The sequence below is a fragment of the Pholcus phalangioides genome, unplaced genomic scaffold (assembly GCF_987345545.1).
Source record: "Pholcus phalangioides strain wild (caught in Gottingen) unplaced genomic scaffold, Ppha-v1.0 ptg000007l_1, whole genome shotgun sequence".
Lineage (NCBI taxonomy): Eukaryota > Metazoa > Arthropoda > Arachnida > Araneae > Pholcidae > Pholcus > Pholcus phalangioides.
The window spans coordinates 52,224,386-52,237,376 of record NW_028301600.1 but is presented as its reverse complement, the minus strand read 5'-3'; the positions used below and the strand labels follow the sequence as shown (position 1 = coordinate 52,237,376).

Here is a 12,991-nt window from a genome sequence, read left to right as displayed (position 1 = left end):
CCATCGATTTACTTCAAATTTTTTTCACATTTTTGATTGTATATGCTATTCAGTACTACAGTATAAAATTGTATATATCTCTAATACAGGACTGGATGAAAACCAGGCACCAGGTCGACTAAAGCATTAATATTGGCGTCCAAAAAAACTTTCTCTTTGTGTAGTTGCTAAATTGCTTGCTGAGAGCAGCACAAAATGTTTGAAATTTATCTGCCAACATGAAAGAGGGTCACTATGCCCTGAAAAAGTCGAAAGAAGCATTATGTGGACCCTTTTCTTCGGTTAAAAATTGTTTGGCTCCTAAATATTTTTTTGGAGTCTAGATTTTTTGCGATAATGTCCAGCCCTGCTCTAATATTTACGTTTTTACACATTTTCAAAAGAATACATTAAAAACATCAAAATATACAGAGTGCCCTGTGAGTGCTGATGCGGTCTTTATCTCGCCCACCGTCCGTCATGGAAGTATGATTCCAATTTGAAATATGCTCAAAAGGCGTTTAAAAATTACCCTGTGCTGGTTTTGAGAATGAAAATACAATCTCCCAAAATAAAACAAATCTAAATTTTTATACGGTTCACAGTCCTTTAACTTCCGATTCGAAAGTTGTGGCCCTGTATCTTCTGAGGCCAACAGAAAAAAAAAAACCCACTTTTCTAAATGCTGATGAGAGTGCTGATCGAATTAAAAAATCGGAGAAAAATTATGAAGGAACAGCAAGAACTCAACGGCAACGCTCCTTTTCCTCATTTATGCTATCCTTTCCCAATTTTTCTCCGATTTTCGAATTCGAATATATCAGCTAATATTTCGCTTAGAAACTTGGATTTTTTTTTTGTTGGCCTCAGGCGGGACAGGGCAACAACTTTGTAACTGGAAGTTAGAGGATAGGGGGAACCGTATAAAAATTTGAACTGTCTTTTTTGTTTTGTAACACTATATTTTTAATACTCTCAAAACTGGTACAGCGTTATTTTTAAACAATTTTGTAGCATTTTTTAGACTGAAATTATGCCTTAACTCTACACAATGGACGGTTGATGAGATAAAGGCCACATTAACACTTACAGGACACCGTGTATAATGGAAACTATTCAGTTCATGAAATGAAACAAAAGATTGAGATTTCACTGACTCCCAATCTTTTTTAAAATAAAATCTCAAATTTCAAAGAATTTAAAATTTAATTATATCTACTCCTTTATAATACAGTACTTTAAATCCCGATCAAAGACCCTCTCAGTGATTGAACTGCAGAACGAACTCGCTCAATGTTGAAGTTGCTTTCATTAGAAATATAGCAGAACTACACTCATGTCCATAAATTAAGGATAATTCAGAATCACGGAAATCGAAATCTAAAGTAAAAATTTCACCTGTAGAATTATCACATACATCTGCAAGAATGATATGCAAATTTCAGGAAGCCACCAGATGATGCCGATAGTACGTCACAATGACGAGAGTGTAAGAGGGGGGTATATAAGGAATGGTGGCAAAGAAGTGAAATTGTTCACAAGAGTTCTGTAAGGCGCTCAGTACCATAAGCGAATAGTTATGAGACAGAGGACGCATGTGGATGATTTTTTACGTGGTAGAATTATCGGCCGCCTAGAATGTGGACGTACTCAGATGGAAGTATCCGAGGAACTTGGAATTGCCCAAAGTGTCATCTCTAGGCTTTGGCAACGATTCCATGATAACGGAAATGTCAGTAGACGTTACAGTACAGGTCGCCCCCGAGTTACAACGCCGAATGAAGACCGGTATTTGGCAGTAACTGCCAAAAGAAGCAGACGGAGCACAGCATCCGACCTGTCTCGTCAGCTTTCTGCAGCCACGGGTACCACAGTTTCAAGGCAAACCGTGTACAGACGTTTGGGAGATATTGGTCTATATGCTCGCAGGCCTGTCAGATGTGTTCCGCTCACGGCAACTCACTGTCGGCAACGATTAGCCTGGGGGAGAGAACATGCAACGTGGACATCGTCACAGTGGGCTTGTGTGATGTTTTCCGACGAGTCCAGGTTTAGCTTGCAGTCTGATTCACGTTGAACTTTCATATGGAGAACGCCAGGTACCCGTTACCACCAAGGCAACATCATTGAACGACACCGTTACGGTGGTGCAGCATTGCTCGTTTGGGGTGGAATTATACTGGGTTCCAGAACAGATCTGCCTGTTCAAACCGGAACCATGAAAGCCCAAATTTATCGTAACATCATTCTGGAACAACATGTACGTTTGTTTAGGGGGTGCCATGAGCGCAGAATTTGTGTTTATGGATGACAACGCCCGTCCTCACCGAGCAAACATCGTAAACGAATGCCTTGAATCTGAGGATATAACCCGTATGGAATGGCCAGCATTCTCACCTGACTCGAATCCGATAGAGCATGTGTGGGACATGCTTGGCCGACGAGTTGCAGCCCGTCAACCACCTCCTACATGTGTACCGGAACTTCGGAGAGCATTGCTTGCTGAATGGAGTGATCTTCCCCAAGATCAGATCGATAATTTGATACTCAGCATGCCTAGGCGTTGCACGGACTGTATTTCATCGCATGGGAGACATGCAATGTATTAACCATCATACCAACCATGTAATAGAAAGTTTTTGTAAAGGAGATATTTTTTGCAATTGCTCCAGGGAGCAAAAATCGTAGTTTTTCTGAATGGTATCATACATACACCATCGTTTTTGTTCTTTGTCTTTTGTTTAATAAATGGGCTTTATGAATAAGTAACGTTTGTTTTGTTTCTGAACCTTTATTTTCCGGAGCTGGCATTATCCTCAATTTATGGACATGAGTGTAATTCAGGCCCTGAATATGATATAAAAAATAAATTCCTGCCACTTCTGAATATATATTTTTATCTCCCAGTGCCGTCTTAACGCATGGGCCCACCCGGGCCTCAAGAGAACAGGGGCCTCACAAAAATGAGAACCTGTTCAAATTTTCGAGAATTTGCCAGGTAGGGCCTCAGAAAAATCACTTGGCCCGGGGGCCCATGATGCTCTTAAGACGGCCCTGTTATCTCCCTCTTAGTTTTAAGCTGACCTAGAACAACGATTTTCCGTGACGTATGGCTTTATACGCTTTCCGTCTTCTGGAAGAATAAAATCGTAGGAGAGGAGAAAGGAATAATCGTGATAAGTTTTTATTCTTTGAATAACAGATAAGTAAACACTTATTTGAATTCTGGTGCAGATTAATGTCTTTCCCTCAGTCATTTCGTGTTGTATTTCATCTGATTTTGTTTCCTTCGTTACAGGGGGCTCAGGATTTGTTTGAACTGCTGGAGAAACTGCAAAATAGCAGGCTTGATGACCAACGTTGCCTACTTCCGTCGTCATTACAGGTAATTGTATTTTGCTTACCTGACCTGCACGCATGGTTCCACGATGGCATAATTTTGTACCCGATTGAAAGATCTCGTCGCAATAGCCCGCTTAACAATCGTCATCTGCTTAAAGTTACATCTGTTGAATCTGCTTTCTGTAAAAATTTGCACTGTTCGAATTGGTTATATAGTAGACTCTCGATTATCCAGCCTTGCGCTAATAAAGCCCGTCCAGTAATCCGATGTTTTTCTTTTCAATGTCCCATAGAGGAGGAAAACATGTCACTGCATGTCTGTGCCCAGAAGTTTATACAGTGCACGCCGCTTAATGTGATCACATCGAGACTCGGTGATAACAATAACCAATTGATAACTACTGTATATCCGGCAGAAATCCAAAAGCAAATGCGATGACCATACCTGCAGTTTAATTGAACGGGTGCTGCTGTGGTCCATTTCGGTGATATAACTTCAAGTACAAGAATCACTTTTTCATACTATAAAAGCTAAAAAGTGTCTTTATTTCTCCAATGTTGGTATTTTTCCTCTCTGTCAAGGGAATTCTCCACGCTATACGCAGTCGTTTCTGGTTTTGTTTCTACATATACTCGATGTAGCTTACATGTAATCCATGCATTTGCTTGAAGAAAAATACTATCTAATAAGTAACTTCACCGTGTTTTCCCATTAAATTATGGTCGTTCTCCTTTGTCCAAATCAAATAAAAAACGAAATTGAAGTTTGTTTGCGCAGTATAACTGAGAATAAGAGAACATCTTATCTCCAAAAAAATAATTTAAGTAAATCTCGGTATCAGAGAGAAAGAAAAACGTAGTAGAAAAAGGGATATTTTCCAGTCATAATTAATGTTAGTAATACTCGAACAATGTGACATTTTAATTGCGAAATAAACATCTTATAGGGCAATTTTTCCATTCCATTTCTTTTTTTCCATGTGGTCAGTGTTTAGGAAATTTAATGAATGTTGTACAGACTACGTGATTTGCTCGCATTGCATCGAGTTTGTTTTGGAAAACCAGCTCGAATTTGGTTTACTATTTCCAGATTTTCATGATATGGATACAGAGGCAGATTTATGGGTTTTTTTTTAAACCTTTTCCGCCCTTTTACCCATTCTAGACTACGGATAACTCAAATTTGCCACCCTAAACTATAGCCCCCACTCCGAAGATTTCGGCAGCTGGCTGATACGAAGAGAAATCCAGGAAAGAAAATTCAACTGCCTTTGCGGGGAATCGAACCCACTTCCTCTCGTTAGGTCTGGCTGTTCATGTAAAGTCCCGTTCAGTGCACACGAGTTCTAAGGAGAGAGGATTCGTTGCCTCTGAAGCGTAGTGCGCTCACCTAGTAAGTGAGAGGACGTGGGTTCGATTCCCCGCAAACGCGGTTGAATTTTCTTTCCTGGATTTACCTTCGCATCAGGCAGCTGTTGAAACCTTAGTATTGGATCTTCGAGTGACATCTTCGGATATAGCCCCCCTCCTCGTAAATATGCCTCTGTCTCCATGTTTGTTGATCGTTCACATGCTTTCAAATCCTCTAGATCAATCTTTTCGTCACTCGCTCACTGGATCACTCTTTTTGGTCATTCCCATGCAATTCCATTCTCTCTCTACGTTACTCTTGTGGTCGCTCACCTGCTTGCGCACTCTTTAGGTCATTTACTGACCTGGCTCCTCACTCTACAGGCAGAAGCGTATTTGATTTCGCCGCCCTTTCTCGCATTCTTTATTTATCATTCCAACGACAGAAAAATCCAGTTACAGTTGGAGAGGGGGAAAAAATGAACACATTTGCGTCAGACAATAAATAGTAACAAATAAAGCTGAAAATGCATGAATTACGTGAATAAAAAATAAACAGGAGTCTACGCCCCGGTAGTCTTAAAAATGTAATATCTAAAATTCATTAAAGGGGAATCAAAAATATCTAGATTCCCTGTTCGACAATTATATAGCTGGCTGAATCTATAAATAGGATCAAAATTACATAAATTTATTCTGTATCTCTTAATTGCGAATAAATTATAAGATCTCGTTCGGTACATTGGAACATTAATATTAACTTCCTGTAATATTTGCATACAAATCAATCTTATTATGGAAAAATTATATCCAAAAAAAAAAATCTCTACGATCACTTAGACCAACAGCATGAAATAACGAGCGTAAAAATGTACCAGTAAGAATATCATGATTAACACCGAACTTTTTGAAAAACAAATGTTTAAAAAATCTATTGTACTGACTCCATAATTTTATTTGGTAATCATGAACTGGGTTCCAAATAATGCAAGCATATTCAAGTTTAGATCGAATAAAAGAGTTAAAGAGCACAGTTAAAACTTTAGTATCTTTAAAATCTTTGGTAATTCTCATAATGTAGCTCATTTTTTGTATAAGATCCAAACACAATATCATTAATGTGTTTTGAGAAAGTAAAATCCGAAGAATATAGGACACCAAGATCAGTCGTCGAGTCAGTTCTTGACAAAAGAATATTATTTACACACACACGGTATAAATTGGGGTAAATCGAGAAGCTATTCATACTTAGAATAAGACAACCATAAGTATTCTTTATGGGCATTGTATAATATTTTATCTTATAACAATTTTATCTTATTATAAACAATGTTTCTAATTACATTTTTAATTGGGGTGCTTTATTTTTGAAATATATGACATCCATATTTGTTATGGGCATCTTTTTCTCAGCCACCTCACTGGGCATTTTGCCTGTTGTGGTGTTGTATTTGTATTTGAATGAATTATAGGTGAAACTTTGCGACCATAAGTGATTACAAAACACATCAATATTCAGATACAAATTATTTCGATCACACCATTGGGATAGAAGACTTAAATCTTGTTGTAGTCTATTGCACGATTCTACACTGGTGAAATAAATTAAGAGAATTTGCATATTTTATCGAATTTCATGAAAAGAACTGAACTGAATGTAAAACCACTGCTTCTAGACAAAAATGCAAATCTTGTACGTCAAATACGTAAGCGTACACGTGTGTGTAGGCGGAGCCAGTAGAGAAACAGGCTTTATAAGCGCGCGTAAGTTAAGACTCATTTCGTTCACTATCACACCTCGGCGAATTTCTTGGTGTTATTTTGCAGCAATCGGTTAATTTCAAATTGTAACAGTAAAAATGAGTAACCACCAACGTTTAGATGATGGAATGAGGTGGCGAATTGTGGGGAGGCTAGAAGCAGGCCAATCTCAAGTCCAGATTTGTAGAGAGTTCAATTTAATGCCCAGCGTCGTGTGTAACTTATGGAAACAGTTCCAGGATACCGGATCCATCGAGAGAAAGCCTGGGCAAGGTCGTCCAAGAGCCACGACGGCAAGAGAAGATCACCATGTGTCGATTATAGCGAGGCGTAACAGGAGTGCTACAGCTTCTCAGCTCTCTCGTGACTTGTATGCAGTCACAGGAACCCGTGTATCAAGGGTGACTGTTTCCAAAAGACTTCATGAGAGGGTTGTTTGCAAGAAGACCTGCTGTTTGCGTCCCGCTCACTTCTACGGACAGGAGAATCCGTTTATCATGGTGCAGAGAGCATAGAGATTGGAGTATGGATCAATGGGCGACCGTTCTCTTCACTGATGAGTCCCGGTTCAGCCTAAGCACCGATTCTCGCCGTACGTTCATATGGAGAGAACCAGGGACCCGCTACCTACCCTCCAATGTCCGCGAAATCGACCATTATGGCGGAGGAGGTTTAATGGTCTGGGCAGGCATCATGTTGGATGACCGCACACCTCTCCATGTCTTTGAAAGAGGCACTGTGACTGGTGTGAGGTATAGGGATGAGGTCTTGGAGCCCTATGTTCGCCTTTTCAGGGGTGCAGTTGGCCCTGAGTTCATTTTAATGGACGATAACGCGAGGCCACATAGAGCTCTTCTGCTCGACGATTTTCTAGAGAGTGAGGATATTCGCCGGATGGATTGGCCAGCCAGATCTCCAGACCTTAACCCTATAGAGCCTGTCTGGGACGCTCTGGGGAGGGCAATTGCAACTCGCAACCCCCCTCCGGGAACCATCCAGGGAATGAAAACAGCGTTGCTGAACGTGTGGGACCAATTGCCGCAGGAAATGATAAACTGCCTTATTTCAAGTATGAAATTACGCTGCGAGACCTGTATATCTGTAAGAGGGGACCATACCCCCTATTAACCCATCTATTAACCCATTTTTTTTTGTTTATTCTGCAACCGCTATTTCATACCTTCCGACTCCAACGAGCGTTACGCAGGATCATGGGTGTGTATTACAAGTATTGAATATTTATTTGTTTTGTATTGTATCAATGTATGTACATATCAAGTTTCATTAAAATCGGTACAGTAGTTCTAGAGATAATCGGTCAAGTCTGCAAATTCTCAATTTCTTACACCAGTGTACATTGTCAATAATTCTGAAAATTTTTAAATCATCAGCCAACATTACACACTTTTCAAAGATTTCAGCAAGGTCATTGATGAAAATTAAAAAACATAATGATCCAAGAAGCGATCCCTGAGGGACCCCAGATGTTACATTAACACTTTTGCTTACTGCAGAACAATACAATACATTGCAAATTCTGCCTTGGAAATAGCTACTGAACCAAACCACAAGATAACAATTAAAACCAAATGTTCTTAATTTTTCTAATAAAGTAGTATGCTGAATTTTATCGAATGCCTTACCCAATGGCATGTCATCTATACTGATTTTGCTATCTCTATTAATTGCTTCAATTATGCTGACTTTAAGATTCATCAAATTGGTCACAGTAGATATTTTGGACATGAACCCATGTTGATTGACTATGAGCTTATTAATTTGCGGATATATTCTTGCATGCATAACGGATTCAAAAATTTTTGAAAAACAAGAAATAATTGCCACCGGTCTATAGTTCGTTAGACAGGCCTTATCCCCTTTCTTATAGATTGGAATTATTTTGAGGATTTTTTCCCATTCAAGAAGTGGACTTTATAGACAGGTTAAAAATTATCAATAATGGATACACAAAAAGATCAACACAAGCTTTAACAATGTAAACAGGAATCCCATCAAGACCTAAAGAATTTGTATTCTTGAGTTCCTTGATACATTTCTTAATTTTATCAGCCGTAATGTTATTCACGCTCACTGTAATTATCATTTGAACATCAAATTGATGATCTGAGATTGACGTTATCAAGATTATTGGTGGAAAAAATCGATCCAAAATATTCTGCGAATGAATCAGCAATATCAGAATCAGTGGATAAAATATTGTTTTGATACTTCATACATTGGGTTTTTTTCTTATTTTTAATGTTACAAAATGACCAAAAAACGTTCTGGATTTTTTTTTGAGTGACGCTTCGATGTTTCTGATATATTGATTGTAGTCATTCTTTACTTCACATTTAATTCTATTTCTATAAGACTGGTATTGCATAAGATTAACGCTTTTCTTATATTTCAAATATCTACGGCAAAATTTCACTTTGTTTGATTTTGAAAATCGTGGATTTACTAAACCGTGGTGGAAATTTCCTTACAATAGAGATTCGCTTAGGTACACATCAAAAATCATAAAAATATATCGATAAAAAATACTGACAACTTCATCGACATTGTCATACATATTTAAAATATTCCAATTAAAATCATAAAAATGCTGGTAAAGAGAATAAAAATCAGCTTTTGAAAAATCATAACTAGCAACATCATTATTACTAAACCTATGCTTATACACAACAAATTTATTTATAGTAATTAAAAGACATGGATGATCATCTTCAATGATCAGCGGGAAATAATCTCTTGAGATTTCGATAAAAAAAAACGTTGAGATTAACAAGAATCAAATCGAGTATGCTATCCAAACTGTTTGTAACATTATTGCACTAAACAAGGTCATTAAACTGGATGAACTTTAGTAGTTCAATATTAAATTATGATTTGTACATACATTTTAGAAATTCTGAATCGAGCCAATTTATATCTGCTAAATTGAAATCGCCACAAATCAAATTTCCTTGACCAATCATTCCTTGAATTTGCCGCCACTCTGATACATAGCCCGCTTATAGCTCTCTGTAAATAAGACTCTGTATAGACATGATACAATCAAAAAAGTCGGATATTGCTTAGGTCCATTGGTGTAGATATTCCTAAAGAGCTTTTGGATATGAATACTTTGACAACATTCTGCAGTACAGAATGTTTTCCTTAAATAAGTGTAACATGCACTGCGTTCATTTGAGAATCGGTGATTCTCGCTAAGCAAACACCTATTTCCTGACCACACGGTATCTGTAGATATTTTTTTTAGGTTGAGACTATATGAATCAATATGTTTTCAGTTGATGTATGTGTCTCTGAAATGATCTGAAGGATGCGCTGCCTACGCATCCGTTGCGGCACTCTTACATCCGTTGTGTAAATATACCGCTTTCGTTTCCCTTATATTTTATATTACCTTTTTTTTTTCACCGCAATCATTTTTTTCTCCTCGGTTTGCTTTCGAAACGTACTTTGAGTGGTCAGAGATATGCTATCTTTCCATTTCAATATGAAGCCCGTGTCTTTCCCACCTCACTCCTAAGCAACATAAACACGTGTTACTGCAAGGCTATAGATACCAATCTTTTTTCCTGTGCCATTTCCCTAAGTCTTATCAACAAATTTTGCTGATTTGGATGCACTGTTAGAACCCATCATGCTTCTGTCATGGGCCCGAAGATATCTAAATTACGCCCTCATGTTAGGGCTACCGGGTTCTTCAGCTGGTTGAATTGCTGTTACCGTTTTGGAAGACGACGGAAAAATGAAAGAACACACCGGAATGCGGTGAGCTAAATTTCTAATGCAATGATTCTCAAACTGTGCTTAGAGATCCGTCAGAGATATTTTGACAAAAAAATTGTTGAAAGTAATTACAAGACTGATTCCCAGCCACTACGGCGGCACTTGAGGATGCCACCAAGGAATTTTTAAATTCTAATCTCACTCCCAAAGGCAAGGTGCCACAAACATAAAACATTATATGTGCTTTCTAATTATCTTCGGCGTCGTTTCGGTTTCTGTCATGCATACGATTGATGTTTTTTGTTGCTTTTTGCTCGATTCATACTACTTTATTCATAATGTACCAGGGTTGGTGAGTTTTTCCGTTCGCCGGAAGAAACTAGTTTTCTTTGAATAATTTATCAAGTTGGAATTTATGCTTTAGATGTAGCAAATGTATATTTTTTGACATTAAGTAAATTTAATTTCACTAATTTCATTTATGTATGCAAATTAATAACTGCGTCACTTGGTCAGTTTCTTCCACTTGGAAAAACTGCCGACCCTGCTTCTTCCAAGCGGAACAAACCAGTCTGCCTTCCGTATTCATAATTTGCACCACAATGTAAGATATGGTGAATATATTTTAACACCTCTAATAAATTTGAATTAAGCCTATAACAATTTAATTAACTTAGCTATGCACTTGTAAAATGAATTATAAAAATTGTGCCGTCATTTGACCAAGGTCACATATCTAGCTGAGGGTTTTCATTACACCTGGAAAAATTTCATTATAGAACTTTAAAATCCATTCAACCAATTTCCATCTAATTGACAAAATTATTTTTAATTTTTTTAAGTAACAAAACAACTAAGCATTATTCATTTATTAAATGACACCGATCTCTTTCGTACTATTGGGAAATGAAAAATTTCATCTTATTTTTAAAGATCATTATCAAACGGATTATAATAAATAATAATTACAATATCAGAAATTATCAAAATCCTTATTTTCCTCACTGTAGTGCAACATTGAAAAACAGAACAAAAAAAAAAGTTTTTTTTTAGCAGTTGTATGCTATAATCAATTTCTCAGCTTAGAATGAATGAATATAAAAGACAAGAAAATTCTTTCGAGTCCTGCAGAACTTGGACTGCTTGAAAACATTTCGATTGACGTATCTAAAGTTCTTCAGGTATATTATTGCCAGGGTTAGGAAGCTTCTTCCAAATTGGAAAAACTGCAAAAAACCATGGGGGAAAAAAGCAAGAAGAAATAGATTTCTTCTGAGTGCGCAAGAAATGAAACTAATCTTTATGTAAAAAATTGCTTTATTCCATACTCATGCAATCATAAGCTTGATTTACTGCTGTTACAAGATAATTTTATCAACTGCAATGTTAATATAGTATCTCTATTTTGAAAGGTTTTATTAGTTGTGTATTTAAGTAAAAAGTCCTTTATTTATGGATTTATATTTTTTAGTCTTATTAAACTTCCAATTATATTTATTGACAAGAGATGCTACAATTTTAAAATTCACTTTTATCAGTTCAGTGCAACATAGTGTAACAAAACCTTTTTTGTTAAGCCAGTCATTAGGTTGTTCTAAAGCTGAGTGGGTATAAGTCCAAAAATATACATATAAAATACTTTTTAAACCTGCTGAATTTATAGAAAAAAGAAGCATTTCAACACAATCACAGCTTTTTGAAAATTTCAGATATTTAAACATTCTTCCTCATATTACTATACTAAGGGTACTTTGAACGGTATGACTGAAATAAGTTTTGCACTTGCAGTTAAAAAAAATTACAAGTTACTATACTTTGCCACAGTTCTTGATGAGAATCTATTCTTTCACCCTAATATTCAGAATCGATAAGACATGCGAACAAATGATGGGGAGAGAAGAATGGTCTCTTCATATCTTAACTTTGACTTAGAAATAAGGCATCAAGTCAGCATTTTGTAAAAAGCCCCATTCATTTCCGACAAGAATCAGCACTGTTTGCACAATCTCTCTGTAGCTGATATATCGAGTGCTATAGAAATGGGTTATAGTTTCTACATCAAATCTTTGAACTGTTTATGCAATTTATAAAATTTCTAGTTATGTCCTATCCATTTCATGGAGGTAGTCACTCGCAATGATGAAAAACATTACGATTAAAAATGTTTCTAAGCATTTCAATTGGCTGTTATATCTGACGTCTCCCAGCAGCTTTGGTCTTATTGCATAGGGAACGTCTGTCTACCATACACCAGTCCTATGTAATTCCTAAAATACTTTTACACTTTTGTTACATGTGACATAATACTCCTTATAGTTAAATATTGCCATGTAATTAGAAAAATGTGCTGAACATATATGAAACTAACTCGTGGAGAAAGAAAAGGATTAGCTTTTTCAAGTTCTTAACGCGTTTTTACCATAAAATATTTATGAAATACAATTATTTTCTACACAACCATGTATTAATTATACTTTAAATTGTAAAATATTTTCCATACTCAGATTAACATTTTGTGCGACAATCGAAATAATGTTTTAATATGTGTGCCTTATTGGAAAATTAAATATTGCACATCTTGTAGATATATTTATAATCAAATATTGAAAAAATATTGTTTTTAAAACATATTTGATATTATTTCACAACCAATGAGGGGAAATAACAAGCATTGATTATGTGTACTTTAACTATAATTAACAATAATTAGTGCGCATTCTTTCAGTTTCTGCCACTGTCTCGGAAGAAATGGTTTCTTCCGTAAGAAATCCAACCCCGTAATGTACTCTATGTAACATACAGTAGAATCCGGACTATC

The 12,991-nt window shown here is 36.6% G+C and overlaps 1 protein-coding gene across 2 annotated transcripts in view; it reads left to right on the top strand.

Annotated features, from left to right (window-relative positions):
• The window catches only part of LOC149085467 (rap1 GTPase-activating protein 1-like), a 117,069-nt gene that overhangs the window by 58,294 nt on the left and 45,784 nt on the right, over positions 1–12,991 (top strand). Inside the window, exon 3 of one of the 2 annotated variants that reach the window (XM_089233486.1) lies at positions 3,278–3,364. In XM_089233486.1, coding sequence (XP_089089612.1) covers positions 3,278–3,364 — 87 coding nt within the window. Of the gene's footprint in view, positions 1–3,277; positions 3,365–10,047; positions 10,216–12,991 lie in introns of those variants that run through there. The other variant, XM_089233487.1, reaches the window with a different exon arrangement.